At 62.1% G+C, this 23,863-nt stretch overlaps 3 protein-coding genes across 6 annotated transcripts in view; 2 read left to right on the top strand and 1 right to left on the bottom strand.

Moving 5' to 3' along the window:
* The window catches only part of NUP98 (nucleoporin 98 and 96 precursor), a 33,518-nt gene extending 27,131 nt beyond the window's left edge, over positions 1 to 6,387 (top strand). For all 4 annotated transcript variants that reach the window (XM_088068267.1, XM_088068272.1, XM_088068257.1 and 1 more), the window contains 8 exons: positions 195 to 352; positions 769 to 912; positions 2,351 to 2,493; positions 2,988 to 3,209; positions 3,860 to 4,101; positions 4,613 to 4,767; positions 5,126 to 5,237; positions 6,061 to 6,387. In XM_088068267.1, coding sequence (XP_087924393.1) covers positions 195 to 352; positions 769 to 912; positions 2,351 to 2,493; positions 2,988 to 3,209; positions 3,860 to 4,101; positions 4,613 to 4,767; positions 5,126 to 5,237; positions 6,061 to 6,272 — 1,388 coding nt within the window. In that variant the 3' untranslated portion in view covers positions 6,273 to 6,387. The remainder of the gene's footprint in view (positions 1 to 194; positions 353 to 768; positions 913 to 2,350; positions 2,494 to 2,987; positions 3,210 to 3,859; positions 4,102 to 4,612; positions 4,768 to 5,125; positions 5,238 to 6,060) is intronic.
* A 1,374-nt stretch (positions 6,388 to 7,761) lies between these two features.
* CHRNA10 (cholinergic receptor nicotinic alpha 10 subunit) lies at positions 7,762 to 10,052 on the top strand. The gene is made up of 5 exons (XM_005526638.2): positions 7,762 to 7,888; positions 8,097 to 8,242; positions 8,516 to 8,670; positions 8,905 to 9,437; positions 9,568 to 10,052. Exons 1-5 carry the CDS (start codon positions 7,786 to 7,788, stop codon positions 10,050 to 10,052), a joined length of 1,422 nt encoding a protein of 473 aa, XP_005526695.1. The 5' UTR covers positions 7,762 to 7,785.
* A 1,260-nt stretch (positions 10,053 to 11,312) lies between these two features.
* On the bottom strand, positions 11,313 to 12,256 carry LOC148184756 (uncharacterized). Its single transcript, XM_088068118.1, has 2 exons — positions 12,152 to 12,256; positions 11,313 to 12,014 (listed from the first exon to the last, which is right to left on the bottom strand). Exons 1-2 carry the CDS (start codon positions 12,254 to 12,256, stop codon positions 11,313 to 11,315), a joined length of 807 nt encoding a protein of 268 aa, XP_087924244.1.
* Between the last annotated feature and the right edge of the window lie 11,607 nt (positions 12,257 to 23,863).

Genomic DNA, 23,863 nt, shown 5'->3' with positions numbered 1-23,863 from the left:
GGAGTTGTGGCCTCCCCATTCCTGGAAGTGTTCCATCCCCCAGAGGATGGGGCTTGGAGTAACTGATGGAGTGGAAGGTGTCGCTGCCCGTGGCAGGGCTGGAACGGGATGAGCTTTAGGATCCCTCCGAGCCCAGAGCCTTGCGGGGCCGTACGCTGCACAGCCCGGTGGCAGCTCCCAGCGTGTCCCCACAGGTGACCACCGTCTGGCACTGCTGCTGGCACAGCTGGCCGGGAGCCAGCCCGTGCGGGACCTGCTGACCCTGCAGCTGGTGGACTGGCACCGCCTGCACAGCGACCGCTTCATCCAGGAGGAGCGGCTGCGCCTGTTCGCGCTGCTGGCGGGGAAGCCGGTAAGGACGGGCTGGGGGCTGCATCCTGACCCTGGCTGCTGCACACCCAGCACGTGTGCTGAGCTCAGCCTGTGCTCCAGCTGTGGCAGCACACCCAGCACGTGTGCTGAGCTCAGCCTGTGCTCCAGCTGTGGCAGCACACCCAGCACGTGTGCTGAGCTCAGCCTGTGCTCCAGCTGTGGCAGCACACCCAGCACGTGTGCTGAGCTCAGCCTGTGCTCCAGCTGTGGCAGCACACCCAGCACGTGTGCTGAGCTCAGCCTGTGCTCCAGCTGTGGCAGCACACCCAGCACGTGTGCTGAGCTCAGCCTGTGCTCCAGCTGTGGCAGTACACCCAGCACGTGTGCTGAGCTCAGCCTGTGCTCCAGCTGTGGCAGCACACCCAGCACGTGTGCTGAGCTCAGCCTGTGCTCCAGGTGTGGCAGCTCTCCGAGAGGATCACCGTCAATGTGTGCTCGCTGCTGGACTGGAAGCGCTGCGTGGCCGTGCACCTGTGGTACCTGCTGCCCCCCACGGCCTCCATCTCCAGGGCTCTGGCCATGTACGAGTCGGCCTTTCAGGTGGGTCCCTGCCCAAAAGGAGCCCTTCAGGGGGCTCCTGCCAGTCTGAGCCTGCACCGAGGCTCCTGGGAGCAACTGGGAATCCCTGAATGTGGGATTGAGTATAGAGGAGGGGGAATGGCTTCCCAGTGCCAGAGGGCAGGGTTGGGTGGGATACTGGGAGGGAATTCCTCCCTGTGAAGATGGGCAGCCCTGGCACAGGTGCCCAGGGCAGCTGGGGCTGCCCCTGGATCCCTGGAAGTGTCCCAAACCAGGATAGACATTGTCAGCCCGGGACAGTGGGAGGTGTCCCTGCCATGGCAGGGCTGGCACTGATCTTTAGGGTCCTTTCCAACCCAAACCATTCTGGGATTCTATAGAATCATAAATTCTGTGGAGAAAACCCATTTATGGAGGGTCTCCAGGTTTTTTCCCGACAGCTGGACAAAACTAGGAAGAGGGACAGGGGCCAGCAGCAGGAAAGCCCTTTTGAGCCCTTTTTTGTTTTCCCACTGGGGTCATTAATCCTCAGCAGCCCATGGTGCCCTACACCCCCTGTGTGCCCCAGGCACTGTCCCACACCCTGTGTGTGCCCCAGGCACTGTCCCACACCCTGTGTGTCCCCCCCAGTCACTGTCCCACCCCCTGTGTGTGCCCCAGGCACTGTCCCACCCCCTGTGTGTGCCCCAGTCACTGTCCCACCCCCTGTGTGTGCCCCAGGCACTGTCCCACCCCCTGTGTGTGCCCCAGTCACTGTCCCACCCCCTGTGTGTGCCCCAGTCACTGTCCCACCCCCTGTGTGTGCCCCAGTCACTGTCCCACCCCCTGTGTGTGCCCCAGTCACTGTCCCACACCCTGTGTGTGCCCCAGGCACTGTCCCACCCCCTGTGTGTGCCCCAGGCACTGTCCCACCCCCTGTGTGTGCCCCAGGCACTGTCCCACACCCCCTGTGTCCCCCCCAGGCAGTGTCCCACCCAGCTGTGGTTCCATGCATTATGCAGAGCCGTGTGTGTTGCTGCAGAGCTCTCAGCTCTGTGTGCAGCAGCACAAAGGGTTCTGCTGAAAAACGTGTTTAATCATTTAACTAAAGCCAGCTCAGCCCTCCATCCTCGAGGCAGCCTAAGCACAGCAGCAAGCCTGGGAACCTGTCAGTGATGTTTGCTCTGGTGTTCAGTGTGCAGTGTTGAGCACTGAAATAGCCAGCTGCAGTGGAAGTTCTCAGTTAATTGTTCTGACTGACTCTGTGCTCGGTGCTGCTTTAAGAGCTCAGTGTGAGACATGAACCTGCCCAGGCATTTTGGGTTCAGGTTTTTCATGTTGGTCCACAGTTCTGGGGAGGTTCCAACTGCAGGCTGCACATTCTTTGGAGCAGAAAGATTCTCCTGAGCCTGCTGAGCTGTGGAATTCAGTTTTATTCAGAATATTATGTTTAAACTTACTGTTAAAACTGTCTCCCTAGAACACCTCAGAATATGAAAAATACGCCTGCTGTCCTCTGCCTCCTTACCTGGAAGATTCGGGGTGTGTCATTGAAGAAGATGACAACGGAGGAAGGCCCCTGAGAGATGTCTGCTTCCATTTGTTAAAGCTGTACAGTGACAGGTAAGTGGGCAGAGAGTTCAGTGAGTATTTGGGAAAGTCATGATCAGTCAGTGACTCCCTGAGTTCACCAAACAGGGCTGTGAAATCAGCCTGAAGTGCTTAGAGCAGCCTGCAGCCAGCCCCACGTGGAGCCCTGAGAGAAGCTGGGGTCACACCTGGGATGGTAGAGATGGGGAGCCTCAAGCTTTGGGGCACATTCATGGAATGTAGAATTGGTGGGGGTTTCGGTGTCTTCTGTGTCTGAAGAGTGCAGGAAGGCTCCTGTGAAGCTGCTTGTTTTGAAGGCAGTGAGAAACCTGCAGGGGAGCATACAGAAGAAAAGGGGTGACGGTCTGGGTGCAAACTCATAAGAATTTTAGCAGTAAACAATGTTATTGCTAAAAAAGAAACCCACCCTCCCACGCCGATGTAAATGACTCAGTGGCTGAAGGGAGGGGATGGGGTTTGATTTTGTGGGCACAATCAGATCTTCCAGTACCAGTTTTCCTCTGCAGGTCCTATGAGCTTGACCAGCTGCTGGATCCCAGGAGTGTCACCTCTGACCCGCTGGATTTCCGCCTCAGCTGGCACCTGTGGGAGGTGCTGCGGGCGCTGAACTACTGCCACCTGTCCCAGCAGAGCTGGGGGGTGCTGAACAGCAGCTATGCTGCCCAGCTGGAGAGCGAGGGGCTGTGGGAATGGGCCGTGTTCGTCATGCTGCACGAGCCTGACACGCCGTGAGTCACCCTGTGCGACTGTTCTGGGTCTGGAGAGACCCTGTGGGACTGTTCTGGGCTGTGAGTCACCCTGTGCGACTGTTCTGGGTCTGGAGAGACCCTGTGGGACTGTTCTGGGCTGTGAGTCACCCTGTGCGACTGTTCTGGGTCTGGAGAGACCCTGTGGGACTGTTCTGGGCTGTGAGTCACCCTGTGGGACTGTTCTGGGTCTGGAGAGACCCTGTGGGACTGTTCTGGGCTGTGAGTCACCCTGTGGGACTGTTCTGGGCTGTGAGTCACCCTGTGGGACTGTTCTGGGCTGTGAGTCACCCTGTGGGACTGTTCTGGGCTGTGAGCGACCCTGTGGGACTGTTCTGGGCTGTGAGCGACCCTGTGGGACTGTTCTGGGTCTGGAGAGACCCTGTGGGACTGTTGTCTGTGGGACTGTTGTCTGTGGGACTGTTGTCTGTGGGACTGTTCTGGGCCGTGGAATAGCGTGGGGTTCAGTTTCAGTTCTGAAGCGCTGTGGTTGTGGTGTGCCCCCAGAGGGCTGTTTTGGGAGGAAATGCCGGGCTGGTGTGGGGTGGGAGGGTTTGAAGCTGTGTTTGCAGTGGTGCTCGGTGTGGGGAGGAGCAGAGCCCGTGGGGTGACAGGCTGTCCCCTGTCCCCAGCACCCGGGAGAAGGCCGTGCGGGAGCTGCTGAGCCGGCACTGCGCCCTCGCCGACACCCCCGAGTCCTGGGCCAAGGAATCCTTCCTGACACAGCGGCTCTGCGTGCCCCCGCGCTGGATTCACGAGGCCAAGGCGGTCCGGGCCAGGATGGAGGGTGACAGGCACAAAGAGGCCCTTTTCCTGTTCAAGGCTGGGCACTGGAACCAGTGCCACAAGCTGGTTGTCAGGCACTTGGCCTCAGGTGGGTCTCGCTGCTCCTTGGAGCAGCACACAAAGGCGTGGCAGGAGCAGGAGTGGGATCCCAGGGCTGGAACCCTCAGGAGCCAGGCTGGGAGAGCTGGGGGTGCTCAGCTGGAGAGGAGAAGCTCCAGGGAGAGCTCAGAGCCCCTTGCAGGGCCTGAAGGGGCTCCAGGAGAGCTGGAGAGGGACTGGGGCCAAGTGGAAGGGGGTGGGACTGGATGATATTTGAGGTCCCTCCCAACCCAAACCAGTGAGTGACTCCGTGGTTCCATGCCGTGGGGTGGCCCCTGAAGGGGTCAGGCTGTGTTTGGAGCAGCAGAGGTGGCACAGAGGGCCTGGCAGGTCCAAACCAGCTCCCCCTGGATAGCTTTTCCTGGGCAGACAGGGAAGCAGGGTGGTGCTTCCACCTTCCTGGGGCACAGGGGCCTCTGGGAACAAGGGCAGCAGTGGCCTTCCTGTTCCCTGCTCTGTGGGAGACGGGATGGCCTCTTGCTGAGGGCTGTTCTCTGCAGACGCAATTATCAACGAGAACTACAAGTACCTGAAGGGATTCCTGGAAGACCTGGCGCCTCCGGAGCGCAGCGCGCTCATCCAGGACTGGGAGCTGGCAGGGCTGGTGTACCTGGACTACATCCGTGTGAACGAGATGCTGGACAGGATTCAGCAGGTTCGGGCAGCTGCGGTCCCTGGGGCTCACGTGGATCCTGCACTGAAGCTGTTACTGACTGCTGAGGGGGAGCTGCTGCTTCAGACACAGCATGGGCCGTCTCTAGAGCCAGACTTTGCTGTCTGTGTCACAGCGAGGGGCGGGCTGTGCCCTGCAGATGTGCTCTGAGGGTGACAGTGACAAGTGGAAGGGGCGGGACAAGCCCAGCAGTCTCCGTGTCTGTTCCCCCAAATTCCTGTCCGGGCTTCCTCCTTCCCTGCTCTGGGGTTCATTCAGGCAGGTTTTGGTGTGGTGTCACCTGCTGGGCGAGTTTGGCTCTGGCTGTGGTGCCGTGGAGCTGACTCCTGTTTGCTTCCAGCTGGATGTGTCCACCTACGAGCTGGAGCGGTTACACACCAAAGTGACGTCCCTGTGCAACAGGATAGAGCAGCTGCAGTGCCACAACGCCAGGGACCGCCTGGCTCAGTCAGGTACGTGCCACCCCTGCCCCAGTGCCACACCTGGCTGACAGCTGGGCTGCAGCTCTACCCCAAACTCACAGAGTCATTTAGGATGGACAAGATTGAGTCCAACCATCCCCAGCACTGCCAAGGCCACCGCTAACCCGTGTCCCCAGGTGTCACATCCACGTGGCTGTGAAATCCCTCCAGGGCCGGGCACTCCACCACCTCCCTGGGCAGCTCTGCCAGGGCTGCACAGCCCAGTCTGGGAAGGAATTTCCCCAATATCCCCCCTGAGCCTCCCCTGGCCCAGCCTGAGGCCGTTCCCTCTCCTCCTGTCCCTGTTCCCTGGCAGCAGAGCCCGACCCCCCCGGCTGTCCCCTCCTGCCAGGGACTTGTGCAGAGCCACAAGGGCCCCCTGAGCCTCCTTTGCTCCAGGCTGAGCCCCTTTCCCAGCTCCCTCAGCCCCTCCTGGGGCTCCAGCCCCTTCCCAGCTCCGTTCCCTGCCCTGGACACGCTCCAGCAGATTCACTCTGGATACGCAGAGCACGTTCAGCAGTCCGACTCCCCAGCTGGGAGTTGAGGAGAGTGAGAAGGTCCTCCCTTGCCCTCGTTTTCTCCAGGCTGAGCCTCCTCAAGCCTTTGGGGCAAGAAATTTTCCCCAATATCCAACCTAAAGCTCCCCTGGCCCAGCCTGAGGCTGTTTCCTCTCCCCCTGTGGCCGCGCTGCCTGTGCTGAGGGAGGGAAGGGGGAGGACGGCGCGGTCCGGGTTGGCTCCCCAGCGGTGCGAGCCCGCGGTTTGCTCTGGCCGCTCCCGCAGGAGCGAGCTCAGAGCTGTCCCCGCTCTTGCAGACATGGCGAAGCGCGTGGCCAACGTGCTGCGGGCGGTGCTGAGCCTGCAGCAGGGCCCCGAGCCGGGCCCCGAGCCGGCCGAGCCGCGGGTGCCCCTGCGCCTGCTGGCCCCGCACATCGGCCGCCTGCCCATGCCCGAGGACTATGCGCTGGAGGAGCTGCGCGGCCTCACCCAGGCGTACCTGCGCGAGCTGGCCCTGGCCGCGCACTGAGCGCCTTCCTGCATGAGGAGTAGCGAAAGGTTTTTATCAAAAAATATAAATAAATGCTCTAGATTATTTTCCTGTCTTTTTGAAAACAATAAATAAAATGTTTATAGTACTCGCACGGGTTCCTTTGCTTTTTAAGGCGGGGTTTGGGTTTGGAGGTGTCCTTTGCTGTGCCACCCCGGGGTGGTTGGGCTGGCTGGGTGGGGGAAAGGACAGCCCGGGAGTGTGTGATACAATCCCACCTTGGCTTCCGTGGTGAGCAGGGCAGGCTCCTTCAGAACCTGGGGAGCAAAAGTCACTGGGCGGAGTGTGGGTAACCCAGATAAACCACACGGTGGGCTTTTGGTACTGAAAGGGGCTCGTGTAAAAGCTGGACGGGGACTTTGCACAAGGGCCTGGAGGGACAGGACAAAGGGAAACATTTTCCCCCTGCCAGAGGGCAGGGCTGGATGGGATCTGGGGCAGGAATTGTTCCCTGGCAGGGTGGGCAGGGGCTGGGATGGAATTGCCAGAGCAGCTGGGGCTGCCCCTGGATCCCTGGCAGTGCCCAAGGCCGAGTTGGACACAGGGAGGCCCCTGCTGCGGTGGAAGCTGTCGCTGTCGCTGGCCGCGGTGGCACGTTCAGGTGACACTGGCTGTGTGCAGGGGCCGGGTCACTGCGGCTTCGCCTCCTTCCATTACTGTAATTGGGCCTGAGCGGCCCCGGCCCGCGCGGGACGGGCTGGGATGAATAATTCACCAGCTGGAAACAAAACCTCCGGCCTCAAAACCGCTCGGCATCTGCCGCCGGGGCTCGGCGTGGGAAGGGTGCCAGGAGCGCCGGGGGAGAGGAGCCGGCGGATTCCCCGAGCTGGAGCTGGGGGATGCTCCGGCAGCCAGGAGCCGCTGCCCCTCGCTCCTCCGTGTCCTGCCTCGTGTCCCTCAGCCTCCCGGGATGTTCTTCTCACCCCACGGGCACCACCTGCCCCCTCCCTTGCCTTTCTCCTTCCTAAGAGCGGAGAGCGGGATGTCCCTCGCTGTGCACGGGGGTCTCCGCGCTCCAGGGCTGCACCAGCCGCCCCCGGCCCCTGCACCGCTGTCCCTGTGCCATGTGTGCTGTCCCTGTGCCATGTGTGCTGTCCCTGTGCCATGTGTGCTGTCCCCATGCCGTGGGTGCTGTCCCCATGCCGCGGGTGCTGTCCCCATGCCGTGGGTGGTGTCCCCATGCCATGTGTGGTGTCCCCATGCCATGTGTGCTGTCCCCATGCCATGTGTGCTGTCCCCGTGCCGTGAGTGCTGTCCCCGGGCTGAGGCAGGTGCTGGGCACCCCCGGCACCGCGTGGCTGCCGCCGGTGCCTCCCAAAAACCCCATCTCGAAAGGGGCTCGGCCGCACCCGGAGCCCATCCCGGCCCCTGCCACCTCCCAGCCGGGACCCGCGGGGGTCGCCCCCCTCCCCGCGGTGCCTGGGGACCGAGCCCCCCCGCCCTGTCCCCGCCTGACGTCACCGGCCCCGCCGCGTCCCGGAGCTGCTACGGGATGGAGCCCGGAGCTCGGCTGTGCCTCACGCTCTGCTGCGGGATGGAGCCCGGAGCTCGGCTGTGCCTCTCGCTCTGCCTCGCCGCCGTCCTCCCGGCCCCGGGTGAGCAGCGGGGCTGCGGGGCGCGGGGGGCGGCCCCGGTCCCTGGAGCGGCTTTCCCCCGGGAATGCCGAGCGTGGGGGCTCGGGATGCCGCAGGGATCCCGTCGTACTCCCCTGTCCCTCCCAGCCGCCGGAGCGTCCCGGGGATCCCTCGGGAGGGGTCCGGCTGCACCCCGGCCCCTCCAAGCCCCCGCTCCGGGTGTCCCCAGGCTGCCGGGGAGCGCAGGGCAGGCTCGCCTACAAACTGCTCCACGACCTCTTCGCCAACTACTCCAGCGCCCTGCGCCCCGTGGAGGACACGGACCGGGCGCTGAACGTCACCCTCCAGGTCACCTTGTCCCAGATCATCGACATGGTGAGCGCCCGGCCCCGGCCCCGCTCTCCGCTCCCCGCAGCGCGTCCTGCTCGACCCCGCTCAGCCCCGAAACCTGCCCGGATCACCCCCAAAGCATCGCAGCTGCCCTCGAGTCAGCTCAGAGCACTTTCATACAGCCCGGGCCCCCCTCCCAGAACCAGCAGGAACCCCTCGAATCCGGCTGAGCTCGGAGAGGCCTCTGGGCTGGGGGCCGAGGGGCGTGGGGGTGGCACCGGGGTCCATTTCCCCACGGCCACCCTCTCCCCGCGACAGGACGAGAGGAACCAGGTCCTCACCTCCTACCTGTGGGTCCGCCAGACCTGGCTGGACGCCCACCTCACCTGGGACAAGGACGGGTACGGCGGCATCGACAGCATCCGCATCCCCAGCAGCTACGTCTGGCGGCCTGACATCATCCTGTACAACAAGTGGGTCGTGCTCGGCCCCCGGGACCCGGCTGGGGCTGGGGGCTGCACGGGGCGCTGCGGCCTCGGGGTGGGAGCAGGAGGGTCCCGGAGGGGGAAATGCGGGGAGATGGGGCCGGGGGGTGCTGGCAGCAGCCAGGCGTGCCCGGGACTGACCCCCAGCACCGAGGGGACAGCCAGGGGCCGCGAGTGGCGCGGGGAGGGGATGCGGCCCCACGGCCACCCCTCCCTGCCCAGCGCCGATGAGCACTTCGGTGGCTCCATGGAGACCAACGTGGTGCTGCGCTCCGACGGCCACATCATGTGGGACTCGCCCGCCATCACCAAGAGCTCCTGCAAGGTGGACGTGTCCTACTTCCCCTTCGACGGGCAGCGGTGCCGCCTCACCTTCGGCTCCTGGACCCACAACGGGAACCAGATCGACCTCCGCAACCAGCTGGACACCGGGGACCTGAGGGACTTCGTGGAGAACGTGGAGTGGGAGGTGCTGGGCATGCCGGCCACGAGGAACGTCATCACCTACGGCTGCTGCTCCGAGCCCTACCCCGATGTCACCTACACCCTGCTCCTGCGCCGCCGCGCCTCCTTCTACATCTTCAACCTGCTCCTGCCCTGCATCATGGTCTCCTTCCTGGCACCCCTGGGCTTCTACCTGCCGGCCGACTCGGGGGAGAAGGTGTCGCTGGGGGTGACGGTGCTGCTGGCCCTCACCGTGTTCCAGCTGCTGGTGGCCGAGAGCATGCCCCCCTCGGAGAGCGTCCCGCTCATCGGTGAGCCCGGCGGCGCCCGGGGAGGGCCGGGCTCGGTGCCGGGGTCAGGGCTGCGGCAGGGGGGGCGAGCGGGGCCCTCCGTGGGCTGCGGGACCCCCGCGGCCCCTGCCAGTGCCCGCTGCCCCCGCAGGGAAGTACTACATCGCCACCATGACCATGATCACGGCCTCCACCGCGCTCACCATCTTCATCATGAACGTGCACCACTGCGGGCCGGGGGCCCGGCCCGTGCCCCCCTGGGCGCGCCGGCTCATCCTGCACCACATGGCCCGGCTCTGCTGCGTCTACGAGGTGGGCGAGAGCTGCAAGGGCCCCCAGCGGGCACTGGGCGGGCGGGCAAGTGTGGGGGACGCCGGGGGACCGGGGGAAAGCCCCGGGGAGGGGCAGGCGGGCACGGAGGTGCGGGGCTGCCCCTGGGACCACTGTCTGTGCCACCACGACGCCCTGCTGAGGAACGTCGGGTACATCGCCGGCTGCTTTCGGCGCCAGCGCGCCAACCAGCGCCGCACCGGCGAGTGGAAGAAGGTGGCCAAGGTGATGGACCGCTTCTTCATGTGGGTCTTCTTCCTCATGGTCTTCCTCATGAGCGTGCTGGTCCTGGGCAACGCTGCCTGACGGCTCTGTGGAGCCAGCAGTGCGGCCCCCAGGGCCGGCCGTGGATGCGGGCACCTCGTGGGGGTGACACAAATGGCCCCGGTCCCCCCCAAAGCTGCAGCACTGAGTGGTCCCAGCCCCTGTCCGACTGTACCAGAGCGGGCACCCAGGTTCCCCTGTGGCATCCTGCTCCTGAGAAATGCATCAAATGAAATAAAGCGTGGAACGTCTGTCCTGCCCCTGCTGCCTGGGACAAGGGTGCTGGCCGGGGTGAGGGCGGCCTGGAGGGATGGAGGGATCAGGTCCTGAGCCGAGCTCCTGACAGATGGGAGATCCCCGAGGGGAGAGGTGGAGGCTTCCCACGGGAAGGAGTGCAGGGCCCGGCAGGAGCTCTGGAGCTGCTGCCCACTCTGGCCAGGGCAGGTTGGTCCCATGGTCCATCCATCAGTGCCCAGCCTGTGGCAGCCACTGTCCTGTGGCAGCCTGGCCCTGCGGGGAACCCTGCCCCGCCCTGCCCTGCTCTGCACCAGCCTGCCCCGCCCCACCCCACCCCACCCTGCCCTGCCCCACCCCGCTCTGCCCCACCCTGCCCCGCCCTGCCCTGCCCCGCCCTGCCCTGCCCTGCCCTGCCCTGCCCTGCCCCGCCCCACCCCACCCTGCCCTGCCCCACCCTGCCCCGCCCTGCCCTGCCCTGCCCTGCCCCGCTCTGCCCTGCCCCGCCCAGGAAGGGAGGGATGATGATAAACTCTCCAGGACTGGTGGCTGTTCTGATGGGGGGAGGCTGTGCTGGGCACAGCAACCATCTGAGGAGGAGCTCTGGATTCTCAGGGGAGCAAGGAGGGAGGCAGCAGAAATGGAGAGGGACGGCCTTTGGAAGAAGGGGCAGCAAAGCAGGAGGTGACAAGGATGTCCCGGGGTCCTGCAGGGGGAAAACGAGAAGGGCCAAAGCCCCACTGGAACTTAATGTGGCTGCTGCTGTGAAGGACAGTAACACTTATTTCACAAATAAAACCTTAGCTTTGCTTTGCTTGGGCTTTTCTTTTTTTCTCTTTTTTCTTTTTTTTTGTTTTTTTTCATTGCTGAGAGGAAACATTGAGACAGAGGATGAGCAAAAGTCTGAGCTACCAAGGGATGAGGCCTGGCGAGCGTGGGTCCGGGAGAGTCAGGTCCTGCCTGAGGTCCCGCTGCCTTCCAGGCCAGGGCTGCAGCCGGGCCGGGCCAGCCCCGGCGCTCAGCACCCAAAGGTTTCTCTGTGGTGGCTCCCGCAGCAGCAGCGGCAGCTCAGCGCCGGCGGCTGCACCAGGCTGCCAGGCACCCCCCGAGCCGGGCACGGAGCTTGCCCAGGGCCCTGCCCGGCTCCTGGCCCCACGCCCGGCCCATGGGCAGCGGCTGCGGCCGCCGGGCTTGGGGCAGCGCCGGGCCCCACCAGGGCTCAGCGCTCGGCATGCTGAGCACCAGCCCCAGAGAGCTGCTGCTGCTGCTGCTGCTGCTGCCCTCCGAGCCCGCGGCCACCAGCACGTCCCTGGGGATGAACCAGGCCATGGCCGGGCAGCTGCTGCCCTGCTCCGGCTCCGGGGAGCTGCCGAGGCCCGACGAGGCCTCCGGGCCTTTGTCCTCTTGGGCCGCGCTGCCCGAGCTCGCCCTCGGCCGCCCCTCTCCAGTGCCCCGAGGGGACTCTCTGCCCCCCAGCAGCCCCGGCTCCACGGGCACGGAGCTCTGGGCCGCCCCGCAGCCCCTCGGCATCCTCGGCCGCTGGGGCAGCTGTGCCTCCAGCTCCTCGCGCTGCTCCTCAAAGAGCGCCCGGGAGTCCCGGCAGCTCCGGATGAACCTTGGGAAACGGCTCCTGGAGCTGATGGAACTGCCTGGGGAGCTGCCATGGGACTGCAGCTCCATGTCTGCTGATCTCCGTGCCCTGTCCACATCGCTCTGCCCCTCCAGCCGGCCTCTCGCTGCACTTGGGTGCTTTGAGTTCTGACGGATCCTCTGCAAGAAGCACGGACGGTTGAGACAAGAGCAGCTCCCCAGAACGCTCCGCTTTGTCCTGTCACGCATGCCACACCAACACACCCCAAAGCCACACGGCCCAGCCCAGCCCACACAGCAGATCAAAGGCCACCTACCCACAGACGCTTGTCCCGTAGCATGACAGTGACCAGGATGAGCTGCAGCACCACCATCGTGATTGCCAGCAGCTCACTCACGGTGAAGATGCTGAGGATGCCCATGGCACTGTCTGTAGTACTCCAGGTCACCAGCACAGGCTGGGGAAGAGGCTCCCCAGTGACATGTGGGGCCCCAGTGAGAGGCCCCAACCCTGCCGGGGTGGCAGAGGCTCTGGTGACACCAGTCCGCGGTGTCACAGCAGAGACCCCTTTGTGATGCTGTGGGGCAGCGAGAGCCCCCCCGTGTGACATCACAGGACACACAGAGCCCCCTGTGTGACATCTGAGTGTCACTTGACAGAGGGGACGTGCCTTTGGACATGCCCACGTGCCAGGCTGTGGAAGTGGGGCCGTGGGGCCCCCAGGAGCACCCAGGCGGGCGCTGGGCAGCTGCAGTCCCATGGCAGCTCCCCAGGCAGTTCCATCAGCTCCAGGAGCCGTTTCCCAAGGTTCATCCGGAGCTGCCAGGACTCCCGGGCGCTCTTTGAGGAGCAGCGCGAGGAGCTGGAGGCACAGCTGCCCCAGCGGCCGAGGATGCCGAGGGGCTGCGGGGCGGCCCAGAGCTCCGTGCCCATGGAGCCGGGGCTGCTGGGGGGCAGAGAGTCCCCTCGGGGCACTGGAGAGGGGCGGCCGAGGGCGAGCTCGGGCCCAAGAGGACAAAGGGGCAGCGGCTGCCTCAGGCAGGACCTGACTCTCCCGGACCCACGCTCGCCAGGCCTCATCCCTTGGTAGCTCAGACTTTTGCTCATCCTCTGTCTCAATGTTTCCTCTCAGCAATGAAAAAAAACAAAAAAAAAAAGAAAAAGAGAAAAAAAGAAAAGGTTTTATTTGTGAAATAAGTGTTACTGTCCTTCACAGCAGCAGCCACATTAAGTTCCAGTGGGGCTTTGGCCCTTCTCGTTTTCCCCCTGCAGGACCCCGGGACATCCTTGTCACCTCCTGCTTTGCTGCCCCTTCTTCCAAAGGCCGTCCCTCTCCATTTCTGCTGCCTCCCTCCTTGCTCCCCTGAGAATCCAGAGCTCCTCCTCAGATGGTCGCTGTGCCCAGCACAGCCTCCCCCTATCACATCACTTCTACTTTTTTCTTGTTTGTATTTTCTTGTATTTCTTTTTTTATTGTAACTTTATTGTAATTTTCTTCTATTATCTCACAAGTTTGTTTCTCAGAGTCCTGCTCCCAAGGCAGCGAGGGCTCTCCCTTGGGCTCCTGGGTGTCACAAAGGGATTTCTGACTGCCCTGTGCTGTCACAAAGAGGGTTCTGGCTGCCCCGTGATGTCACACAGGGGACTCTGCCAGACTGCCAGGCTATAAAAGGGGCACCCCAGGAGCAGACAGTGCTGGGCACAGCAATCTGGCAGTGTCTCTTGGCAGACAGCAGCCTCAGCCTCCCACCAGGGTGGGGCTGGATTTCCATCACTGGGGCCCTGCAGGTCTCTGGGGAGCCTCTTCACCGGCCTGTGCTGGTGACCTGGAGCTCCAGGGATGGTTCCATGGGGTGCCCCAAGAGCTTCACCCAAGGTTCACGGGAACCTCCCCGGGCCTCCCCCCGGAGCGGCGCCAGGAGCAGCGCAGGATGCCGAGGGGCTGCAGGGCTCAGCCTGAGGTTCCCGTGGAGCTGGGGCTGCTGGGGGGCAGAGAGTCCCTGCAGGCCCCTGCAGAGGGGTGGCCTCGGGCGGCCTCGGGCAGCGCGGCCCAAGGGGACAAAGCCAAGGCCAAGAGACGAGGCAGCCGCTGCTCGCTGGAGCTGGAGCTGGGCAGCAGCGGCGCGGCCGTGGGCTGGTTCATCCCCCCTGCAGAAGCGCAGAGCTCTGACCCCGTGGCACCGAGGAGCAGCAGCTGCTCGCTGGAGCTGGGCAGGACCGTCACCCCTGGCCGGGCCAGGCCATCCCTATCGCTGCCCAGGCCCCAGCAGCCGCTGCCCCAGGCCGGGGAGAGCGGCAGGGAGGCAGGATGTGGCTTTCTGGAGCTCTGCTCCTCCCTGAGGGAAATGGTGGTGGGCTGGTGGACACGACGCGTCCAGCGCCGCCGCAGCCGCCGCGTCCGCTTCGCCACCCCCCTGGTGACGGTGAGGTTCATTGACTAGAGGGGCTGCCCATGCTCCCCTCCCACAGCCTTGGAATCCATTCCTAGTTAATAAATTATCAAAACACATGAGGTTCTTACTTGTATCCTTTCAATTCTGCCCCACCCATCGTGACAGGGACGTGGGAAGTTGTTCCTACCCAGGCAGGGGGATCGGAACGAGGTGAGCTTTAGGGTCCCTCCCAGCCCAGAGCTCTGTGATCACACAGTGATGCCACGCTGCTTGTGCTGACAGCTCTGTGTCACACCTTTCCTGTGGGGTGGGAGTTGGTCACACCTGACCCTCCCCAGGGAAACTGAGCCACCATTCATGGCTGCAGCTCTTGGTGTGGAGAGGGTCCTGTGCCAGTTTCTGCACGGCACACCCAGCACCTCAGGGCTGCCAGCCCCGTGTCTCTGCTGGCCGTGGCTCTCTGGATGTCACTGCAGCTGAGCAGGGACAGGTTCCCAGCAAAGCCCAGCTCTCCTCACCTCCCACTGAATGCAAGAGCTTCAAGGTGATGAAGAAGAGCAGGCTGATGATGTCCTGTGCTGTGCCAGGCAGGAGAACCCAGGGCTCTGTGCGTGCCAGGCCAGCGGGGCAGTTTCTCAGTGTTCTCTGACAGCAAGAAACCCTCAGCTGCCAGCTGGAGCTGCTGATCCCCCGGGCAGGAGAGGGGTTGGGGCCCAGACTGGTCACAGAACCACAGAACTGTTCGACTTGGGAAGGACCTTTTAAATCCCACCCATCCCACCCCTGCCATGGCAGGGACACCTCCCACTGTCCCAGGAGCTCCCAATGCCCAGCCTGGCCTTGGGCACTGCCAGGGATCCAGGGGCAGCCCCAGCTGCTCTGGCAATTCCATCCCAGCCCCTGCCCACCCTGCCAGGGAACAATTCCTGCCCCAGATCCCATCCAGCCCTGCCCTCTGGCATTCCCCCTTGTCCCATCTCTCCATCCCCTATCCAAAGTGTGCATCTCTCTTGCAGACTCCTTCAAAATGCCACCTGCAGCAGGTCCATGAAGCTGAGCCAATGCACAGGTGAGGTAGAGGCTGAATTTCTCATCTTGTCAACTTTTCCTCTTTATTCTTTTTCTAGCACACCGAGCACCCCCTCAGGCAGCCTCTGAGGCAAGTCCACAATAAACACAGCTGATAACCAGCCACATCCTCTAATCAACAACCTGTTTGACTTTTGGGGAAGCCGACTGCCACCTTATCTTGTCAACCCAAAAGCCCTGGAAGGGCAGGAGCAGCTCAGGTGTTGCATTTCCTCTTAAAGCCAGGAGCGCCAGTTACCATGAGCACAGCTGTGCAAGGGCACCGGCAGCTGCCAAACCGTGTGAAGGAAACGTAAACCTCTTTTCTGGGCCTCACAGTGCCGTGAATTCTGTGATCTGAAATTTTAGGAATTTGTAGGATTAGCAATAATAATCAGCAGTCCCCTCAAACTTTGTCACAGCTGGCTTAAATTGCAGGGGGTGGTGTGGAATTATCCGTGCATGTCCGGCAGGAGAGCCGGCCCTGTGGCGCTGTGCGGGGGAAGGACAGGGACCACAGGGACTGTGCAGCCACCCCGGGCTCTGTGTGGTGTCCCGGGACAGGGGAGCACCCCGGGCTCTGTGTGGTGTCCCGGGACAGGGGAGCACCCCGGGCTCTGTGTGGTGTCCCGGGACAGGGGAGCACCCCGGGCTCTGTGTGGTGTCCCAGGGACAGGGGAGCACCCCGGGCTTTGGGAAGCCGCAGAAACGGGAAGCGCTGCGGACACGGCAGGAAAGGGCGGAGAGCAGCAAGGAACCGGCACCGGCAGAGCTCCCGGTGCTGCGGGAGGGATTTGTGTTTGTCGAAGCGGAGCAGATGCGGCAGCGGAGCTGGGACCGCCGGGGCCGTCACAAGGTGTGCTTTGCCAAAAACTCCCTCCCGCACTCCCCGGTACCGGGAGCAGTGACAGCCGAACGTCCCCGGTGCCGGTTCTGTCCCAGCTCTCGAACCCTGGTCCCGGTTCTGTCCCGGTCCCGGTGCCGATTCTTTCCCGGTTCTGTCCCGGTCCCGGTTCTGTCCCGGTTCTGGCCCGGTCCCGGTTCTGTCCCGGTTCTGGCCCGGTCCCGGTTCTGTCCCGGTCCCGGTTCTGTCCCGGTTCTGGCCCGGTCCCGGTTCTATCCCGGTCCCGGTTCTGGCCCGGTCCCGACTCTCCTGCAGTTCCGCTCGGCACCGCCGGGGGGCGCTGGTGGCGCGGCCGCAGCGGGGCCGGGGCCGTTGGGACCGCGCCCCCCCCCCGTGTCCCGGGCTGAGCCCCCAGCGTCCCCAAATGTCCCCAAACGTCCCCAAACGTCCCCAATGCTCCCCAAATGTCCCCGGACCTCCCCAAATGTCCCCAGATGTCCCCAAACCTCCCCAAGTGTCCCCAAAGCTCCCTGCCCCAGAGCAGCGCTCACTGTGTGCATTGGGGTGTCACAGCACCACGTCCAGCCCTTCCTTGGGCACCTCCAGGGATGGGCACTGCAAAGCTCCCTGGGCAGCCCCTGCCAAGGCCTGAGCTCCCTTTCCATGGGCAAATTCCTGCTGCTGTCCACCCTGAGCCTCCCCTGGCCCAGCCTGAGGCCGTTCCCTCTCCTCCTGTCCCTGTTCCCTGGCAGCAGAGCCCGACCCCCCCGGCTGTCCCCTCCTGCCAGGGACTTGTGCAGAGCCACAAGGGCCCCCTGAGCCTCCTTTGCTCCAGGCTCAGCCCCTTTCCCAGCTCCCTCAGCCCCTCCTGGGGCTCCAGACCCTTCCCAGCTCCCTCAGGAATTCTCCAGACCCTTCCCAGCTCCGTTCCCTGCCCTGGACACGCTCCAGCCCCTCAATGTCCTTGTCATGAGGGCCCAGAACTGGACATTGTGGAAGCTGGGAGTTATTCCGTCTCCAGCTGTGTGGGATGTGTCACATCTGGCTGAGTGGTAGCTCCAGGACCTGCCAGCTCCAGGGCAGCTCCTGTCAGTGTCCCACTGCCCATCCTCCCTGGCAGCACCCCTAATGTAGCACAGCCCTGCCCAGGTTTTCCTCTCCAAGGCCTGTTTGAGCAGCTTTGTGTCTTGGTGCTGCTCCCAGGACTGGATCTCTCCTGTGTGCTAGCTCCACCTCATTCCTGGGGAAACCATCCCAGAGCTGAAAGCTGCCCGGTGCAGGCACTGTCTGCTGGTCAGGATGTCCCTGCAGCATCCCTGCCACTGAACCCCACAGTGCTGATCCTCTGCTGCAGGTCTGGGCATGCTGGGGAATCCAGGGAAGGGAATCCTGGCTGTCAGGGGAGATGGGACCCTGTCCCTGCAGTCCCAGGGACACCTGGCACGGGCAGGAGCCTCTGGCTGAGCCCCAGCTCAGCGTGGCCTTGGGAATGTGTGCCTGGAGCCAGATCCAGGCGCTATTCCAAGAGCTGCCCACAGAACCTGCTCTTCATTCCCTCTGGGGAGAGATGCTCCATGGGACTCCTCCCTTTGGAATCTGTGTTTTTCCCACAGTTTGGAACTTCCCCTGCTTTTGCCTGGGTGTCACACGGTGGATTTTGGGCTCTGCCCCATTGTCAAGATCACCTGAAATCCCTCCTGCTCCAGGCTGAGAGCAGCCCTTGGCTGGCTCTTGGGCCCAGGTTTGTCCCCTCACTGAAGCTGTGCGCTCTGGCCAGGGATTCTCCTGGAGCCCTGACTTGGAGCTGGAAGATCTCTGACTTTTTTCCTTGCCTTTTGTCTCCGTGTGTTTGATGCTTCTTAATTTATGGCAGCAAAGCCTAACGGAGATCCTTAACTCTGCAGCCGCAATGCAGCAGGAAAACAAGGAGCTCTCCCCCACTCCCAGGCCCTTTCCCATCTATTTTCCTATTTTAAAAATTGCAGTTTTTTATGCATCACTCCATGGTCCTCCCAACTTTCTGTAGACACTTAGAAATATCAGCTGGCAAATACAGGAAGGCGCTCCCAGACCTCCCTGTCTGCACAGAACTCATTTGTGTTCCATAAAAAATGAGGCTGTTATGCCGGGGGAAGATAGGAAGACACTAACTCCCTGGAGTCCTTGCATTGCCCAGGATTTTTTTTTCCCCACAAGCATTGAAGTCAAACTCAGTAAAAGCAGAAAATACTGCTGAGCAGCTCTTTGGGTTTAGCATTCATTGGGCAGCTCCCTCTGCCCTGCAGACCTCGTCCCCACGCACAGCAGCACCTGGAGGTTGGAGATGTGGAGCTGCTCATTCATTTCAGCCCGGGCTCAGACACCTGGCAGAAATTAAGTGCTGGAAGGTTTGGAATGGCTTTGATGAGGCTGAGGGAGAGCTGGGGGCAGGGGGCTGCTCCTGGGCTCGGGGGGATATCCCTGCAAACCTGGCTGCTGTGTACAGCCAGAACAGCCAGGAAAGGCGTGAATCGCTTCAGAGATGGCCAAGGTCTCCCCCAGGGCCCCCCAGAGTTGGGGTGCAGTGGTCTGAGGAGGCAGAGGAGAGCCCCTTGCTGGGTCCCTGCTCACCCAAAGCTGTGCTGCAGCGAGGGGATGGGGGAATTGCCGGGTTTGAATCCAGGACCTGTAGAAAACAGGACAGGATGGAACCTGGAGACACCAACCCAAGCCTTGTGCGACTCTGATTTACTGGGTGAGTCACGGGGGAGCACGACTTGGGGAAAAACCAGCCCTGATCTGGCAGGGGTTGGTAAGCACAGACACATTACACACAGAGGGTGCTCAGGGTTAGTCAGGCTGAGAGCTAATTATGACATTAATATCATTAGGAAAAAAGAGCCAAAGTACCTAGGGAAAATTGCTGGCTGCAGGGGGAGGGCTCAAGTAAAATAACCCAACCAAAGGTACTGTGGAAATAATGAAATACTTAAAAATTGACATAAACCAAAGCAAATACTCTGATTAAAGGCTGGAAGAGGTGGAACTGCTGCAGAGGAAGGGGGGTCTGGGTGAGTGTTGTGGTTGAGAGGTTGGGCATCCCAGCATCAGCAGCACGGGCAGAAGCAGCTTTAGACCCTTTGGGGACAGCGTGACAGCGGCTGTGGGCTTTGGCTTTGGAGCAGCTCCCATCCCTCTCGGTACTCAAACCGGAGGAGAAGGAGCTGGCACCAGGTCTGGGAACTGGGAAGTGCCAGTGCTGCACCAGCGCTGGGTAACGGGGGTCCCTCACCATGGTGACAGTGCCAGGGACATCGGTGCCCGCCGGTGTGGCCACACGGCCAGGCTGTGGTGCCAAACAAACCCCAAAGTCGGGGCATTTGGGAAAAGTGCCAGTCTAGAGGTGCTTGGGTTTGCCCCTGGCAGCACAGGGAGGGTCTCAAGCCCCGATCAGAACCCCCAGTTTAGGGAGTTTGTCCCTTGGCTTTGCGCTCCAGCTCCAAGTGCTGCAGCCTCAGCCCCTGAGAGGAAACATCAAAATGGAAAAGAAGCAGAGGTTGTGCCCTCTGGCTGGGTCCTCCTGGAGAGCTCTGCCACCACCCGGGGATGTTCAGGTGAAGAGGTTTTCCCTGGCCCAAAGGTCTCTTGTCCTCTGCTGTCTGGTTCATGCTGGGTTTGACAGCATCTCCCAGTTTGGGTGCCAGGCTCGGGTGCTTTTTCCACTCTGTCACCTCCACCAAATTGTGGTTTTCCCCTACAATCCTCGTGGTTTCCCCCAGTGTCTCTGTTTCTGCTCCCACCACAGCTCTGAGCAGACTGGACAGCCCTGCGTTCCCAGCTCCCAGCATGTGGCACCTTCAGGGAATGGCTCCTGACTGACACTCGGAATCTGAATTCCTGCGGGCTCACTCTGGGTTTCCATGGAAGCTGAGGCTGCTCCTGCAGCTGAGTGTGGAGCACACGGGATCCCTGAGAGCCTCAGCAGCTGGGCAGCTGGGAAAAGCACAGCATGGAGCATTGATCCAGGTTTGCCTCCTGCCATGGGGTCCCCTGTGATCATCACCAGAGGGTGGGAGACTCCAAAGGCTCTGTCACACAGGCAGGGCCCCCTGGGGCTCATCCTGGCCAGAGCTGTGAACAGCCGGGAGCAAAGTGAGTCAAACAGCGCCAGAAAGCTCCTGGACACCGGACCTGAGCTGTTTCCACACAGGGAGTGTCCCTAAGCCAGTCCCAGCTGGGCACAGGGACCTGCACAGGTGAGCCACAGCCCCGACCCCACCTGACTGAAGGCCAAGAGAGCTCAGTGGGTCACCTGAGGCTGGGAGAGCTGGGGGTGCTCAGCTGGCCAGGAGAAGCTCCAGGGAGAGCTCAGAGCCCCTTGCAGGGCCTGAAGGGGCTCCAGGAGAGCTGGAGAGGGACTGGGGCCAAGGGCTGCAGGGCCAGGAGCCAGGGAATGGCTGCCAGTGGCAGAGGGCAGGGCTGGATCTTGGGATCTTGGGCAGGAATTGTTCCCTGGCAGGGTGGGCAGGGGCTGGGATGGAATTGCCAGAGCAGCTGGGGCTGCCCCTGGATCCCTGGCAGTGCCCAAGGCCAGGCTGGACATTGGGAGCTCCTGGGACAGTGGGAGGTGTCCCTGCCATGGCAGGGCTGGGAATGGGTGGGATTTAGGGTCTGTCCAACCCAAACCCTGCTGTGATTCCATGATTCTGACTCGGGTCAGAGCAGGTCAATCCCACGCTCAGGGCTGTTCCCAGGGCAGTGTCAGAGCTGTCCTCAGGCAGGTCCTGGTTGTGAAGTCCAGCCTGAAGCCCCTGTGCTGGTGCCCGTCGGGCGCTGAAGGCACTGCCCATGCCCCGAGAGCAGGGACACGGTGGCAGTCCAGGGTGGTGACAGGGGTGGCAGGAGTGGCACAGGGAGACAGGGGATGGCAGTGCGGGGCGGTGGCAGGGGTGTGACAGGGAGGTGGTGGCACTGCAGCGAGGTGGCAGTGCTGGCTGCTGGCCAGGAGGGGCCCCCTGCGAGCCACACTTGGTGCCATCCCCACTGTCACCGCCGCGCTCCCAGGGCAGCCTGGCCCGGCCGCTGCTCGCCCTCGGCACAGGGAAGAGGTTGGGAGAGGCAGCGATTTATCGTCTTCCTTTCAGAGAGCCTGGCAGCGCGAGCGTCTTCATCATCATCAGCATTGTCATCGTCATCATCATCATTATCATCACCATCACTGTCATCGTCATCATCACCATCATCATCATTGTCATCATCATCACCATCATCATCAGCATCATCATCGTCATCATTGTGATCATTGTCATCGTCATCGTCATCATCATATCATTATCATCATCATTGTCATTGTTATCACCATCATCATTATCGTCATCATCATCATTGTCATTATCATCACTGTCATCGTCATCATCACCATCATTGTCATCATCATCATCGTCATCATCATTGTCATCATCATCGTCATTGTCATCATCATCATCATCATCAGCATCATCATCATTGTGATCATTGTCATCATCATCGTCATCATCATATCATCATCATTGTCATCGTTATCACCATCATCATCATTGTCATTGTCATCGTTATCATCAGTAGCATCATCATCATCATTGTCATCATCGTCATCATCATCATCATTTTCGTCATCATCATCGTCATTGTCATCATCATCATCATCATCATTGTCATCATTGTCATCATCATCATCACCATCATATTATCATCATCGTCGTCATCGTCGTCATTGTCATCATCACCATCATCATCATCAGCAGCAGCAGCAGCAGCGGGGCAGGGTGACCTCCTGGTTCTGTGGTTTCCCATCAGCAGAGAGTGACACCACGGAGCTCATCCGGACCGAACCGAGCTCATCCGGACCGAACCGAGCTCATCCGGACCGAACCGAGCTCAGCTGGACCGAACCGAGCTCATCCGGACCGAACCGAGCTCAGCCGGACCGAACCGAGCTCAGCCGCCCCAGGGTCCCGCTGTCCCGGAGCCTCCCTCGCCCCCCGGGATCCGCGGTGTCCCCTCCGGTCCCTGTGACTCACCTCCCGCCCCGGGCTGTCCAACAACTCCAACCCCAAAGCGACTGAAGTTTGTTTATTGTGGTTTTTCCATCAGGGTTCCTTCAGGGAGAGTCCAATTAGCGCTAACGAGCGGGCTGGTAATTACAGCTCCGGCCCCGGGAGCACTGAGTGCTGCTCGCTGCGGCCCCCCCGCCACTGCCCAGGGGCCAATTAACGGACCCAATTAGCGGCTTTGTCAGCGGGCGATGCTCCCTGGGGACTTTCCATCAGCGCCTGTGCCGGTGGCGCTGGAGGGACGGTCCCCGAGTCCGTGGGTCACGGCAGGGACCCGCTCCCTGATCCCAGACAAACCTCGCCCGGTACTGAGCTCCTTCCCACCCCCACGGGGCTCGGGGACACCTCTGTCCCCTGTCCCCTCTCCAGAGGAGGCGGCTTAGGGTGTTTGTGCCTCGCTGTCCCTCGGTGCCCGTGCCGGGCTGGCCCTGGGCACCCCAGCCCCTCCTGCTGCCGGAGCTTGCTCCATCCCTGCGGATCCCTGCGGATCCCTGAGGATCCCTGCAGATCCCTGCGGATCCCTGCGGATCCCTGCGGATCCCTGCGGATCCCTGGGCCCACGGGGCTGCTCCTGCTGCCGAGAGCTGGAGCCAAGCAGAAACTTTCCTGTAAAAGTCAAAGTCACCCTCCCCGAGCCCAGCCCAGGGCTGAGGCAGTTTTAGGGGCTAAAAATGCCAGGGTGAAATGGAGAACCTGTGCCAGCGGCAGCTGCAGCCCCCAGCAGCAGAGCTGGAGATTGGGTGGTACCAAACAGGACCGTTTGTGCTGCAGGTCCCAGAAGGTCCAGGCAGAGGATGGGGGGAGCCAGGCAGCCAGAGCTGGACTTGCTGAATCCCTGGAATTTGTCACTGCTCACCCAGCTCCTCTCTCCATCCACAGCTGGCTCTGTGTGGTCACTGTGCTTGAGGGGTTTGTCCCAGCACTGCCCGGGGAGCTGCAGCCAAACCAGAGTCCCCAGCCAAGGAGCTGGGAGCAGCTGGGACAGTGGGAGGTGTCCCTGCCCATGGCAGGGCTGGCACTGGATGAGCTTTAAGGTCCCTTCCAGCCCAAACCTTCTGTGACTCCATGATCTTGAGGTGCCGTGGTGGTTCAGGGATGCTGACATTGCAAAGGCTTTGCAACTCTGCCCCCAGCTGTGGAGGGAGCAGAGACCCTTCCGTGCATGGCCGGGACTGGGGTCACTTTTGGGGACACCACTGTCCCCACCCCGCCCCTGCAGGGACCCCGTGTCCCCCCACCCATCCCAACAGCCAGCGGGCACCCACCCCCACCCCAGCACCTGCAGGGGTGAGCTCTTGTTTGAACACTTCACCCAAAGGACATTCAAAATGAGCAAATGAGCCCTGGCTCAGAGAATCGTCCTGAGGCACAGCTGGAACTGTCCTGAGGCACAGCTGGAACTGTCCTGGGGCACAGCTGGAACTGTCCTGGGGCACAGCTGGAACTGTCCTGAGGCACAGCTGGAACTGTCCTGAGGCACAGCTGGAATCGTCCTGAGACACAGCTGGAACTGTCCTGAGACACAGCTGGAATCATCCTGAGGCACAGCTGGAATCGTCCTGAGGCACAGCTGGAATTCCATGATTTCCAAGTGGTATCTTGGAAGGGAGCAGTGCACTGGCCCAAGGAGCCGTTGCCCAGACCCCCCTCCC

This window comes from Pseudopodoces humilis, chromosome 2 (genome assembly GCF_049639895.1).
Source record: "Pseudopodoces humilis isolate 2021_Gansu_Grassland_sample_001 chromosome 2, ASM4963989v1, whole genome shotgun sequence".
Classification (NCBI taxonomy): Eukaryota; Metazoa; Chordata; class Aves; order Passeriformes; family Paridae; genus Pseudopodoces; species Pseudopodoces humilis.
This window is presented reverse-complemented; position numbering and strand designations above follow the sequence as displayed.

Excerpts from the sequence above, each read along its gene's own strand:
- CHRNA10 (XM_005526638.2), top strand. The coding sequence starts at position 7,786 with ATGGAGCCCGGAGCTCGGCTGTGCCTCACGCTCTGCTGCGGGATGGAG. Across the intron at positions 8,243-8,515 it reads TGTCCCAGATCATCGACATG|GACGAGAGGAACCAGGTCCT; the intron begins GTGAGCGCCCGG and ends TCCCCGCGACAG. Across the intron at positions 9,438-9,567 it reads GGAGAGCGTCCCGCTCATCG|GGAAGTACTACATCGCCACC; the intron begins GTGAGCCCGGCG and ends CTGCCCCCGCAG.
- LOC148184756 (XM_088068118.1), bottom strand. The coding sequence starts at position 12,256 with ATGGGCATCCTCAGCATCTTCACCGTGAGTGAGCTGCTGGCAATCACG. Across the intron at positions 12,015-12,151 it reads TACGGGACAAGCGTCTGTGG|AGGATCCGTCAGAACTCAAA; the intron begins GTAGGTGGCCTT and ends TGCTTCTTGCAG.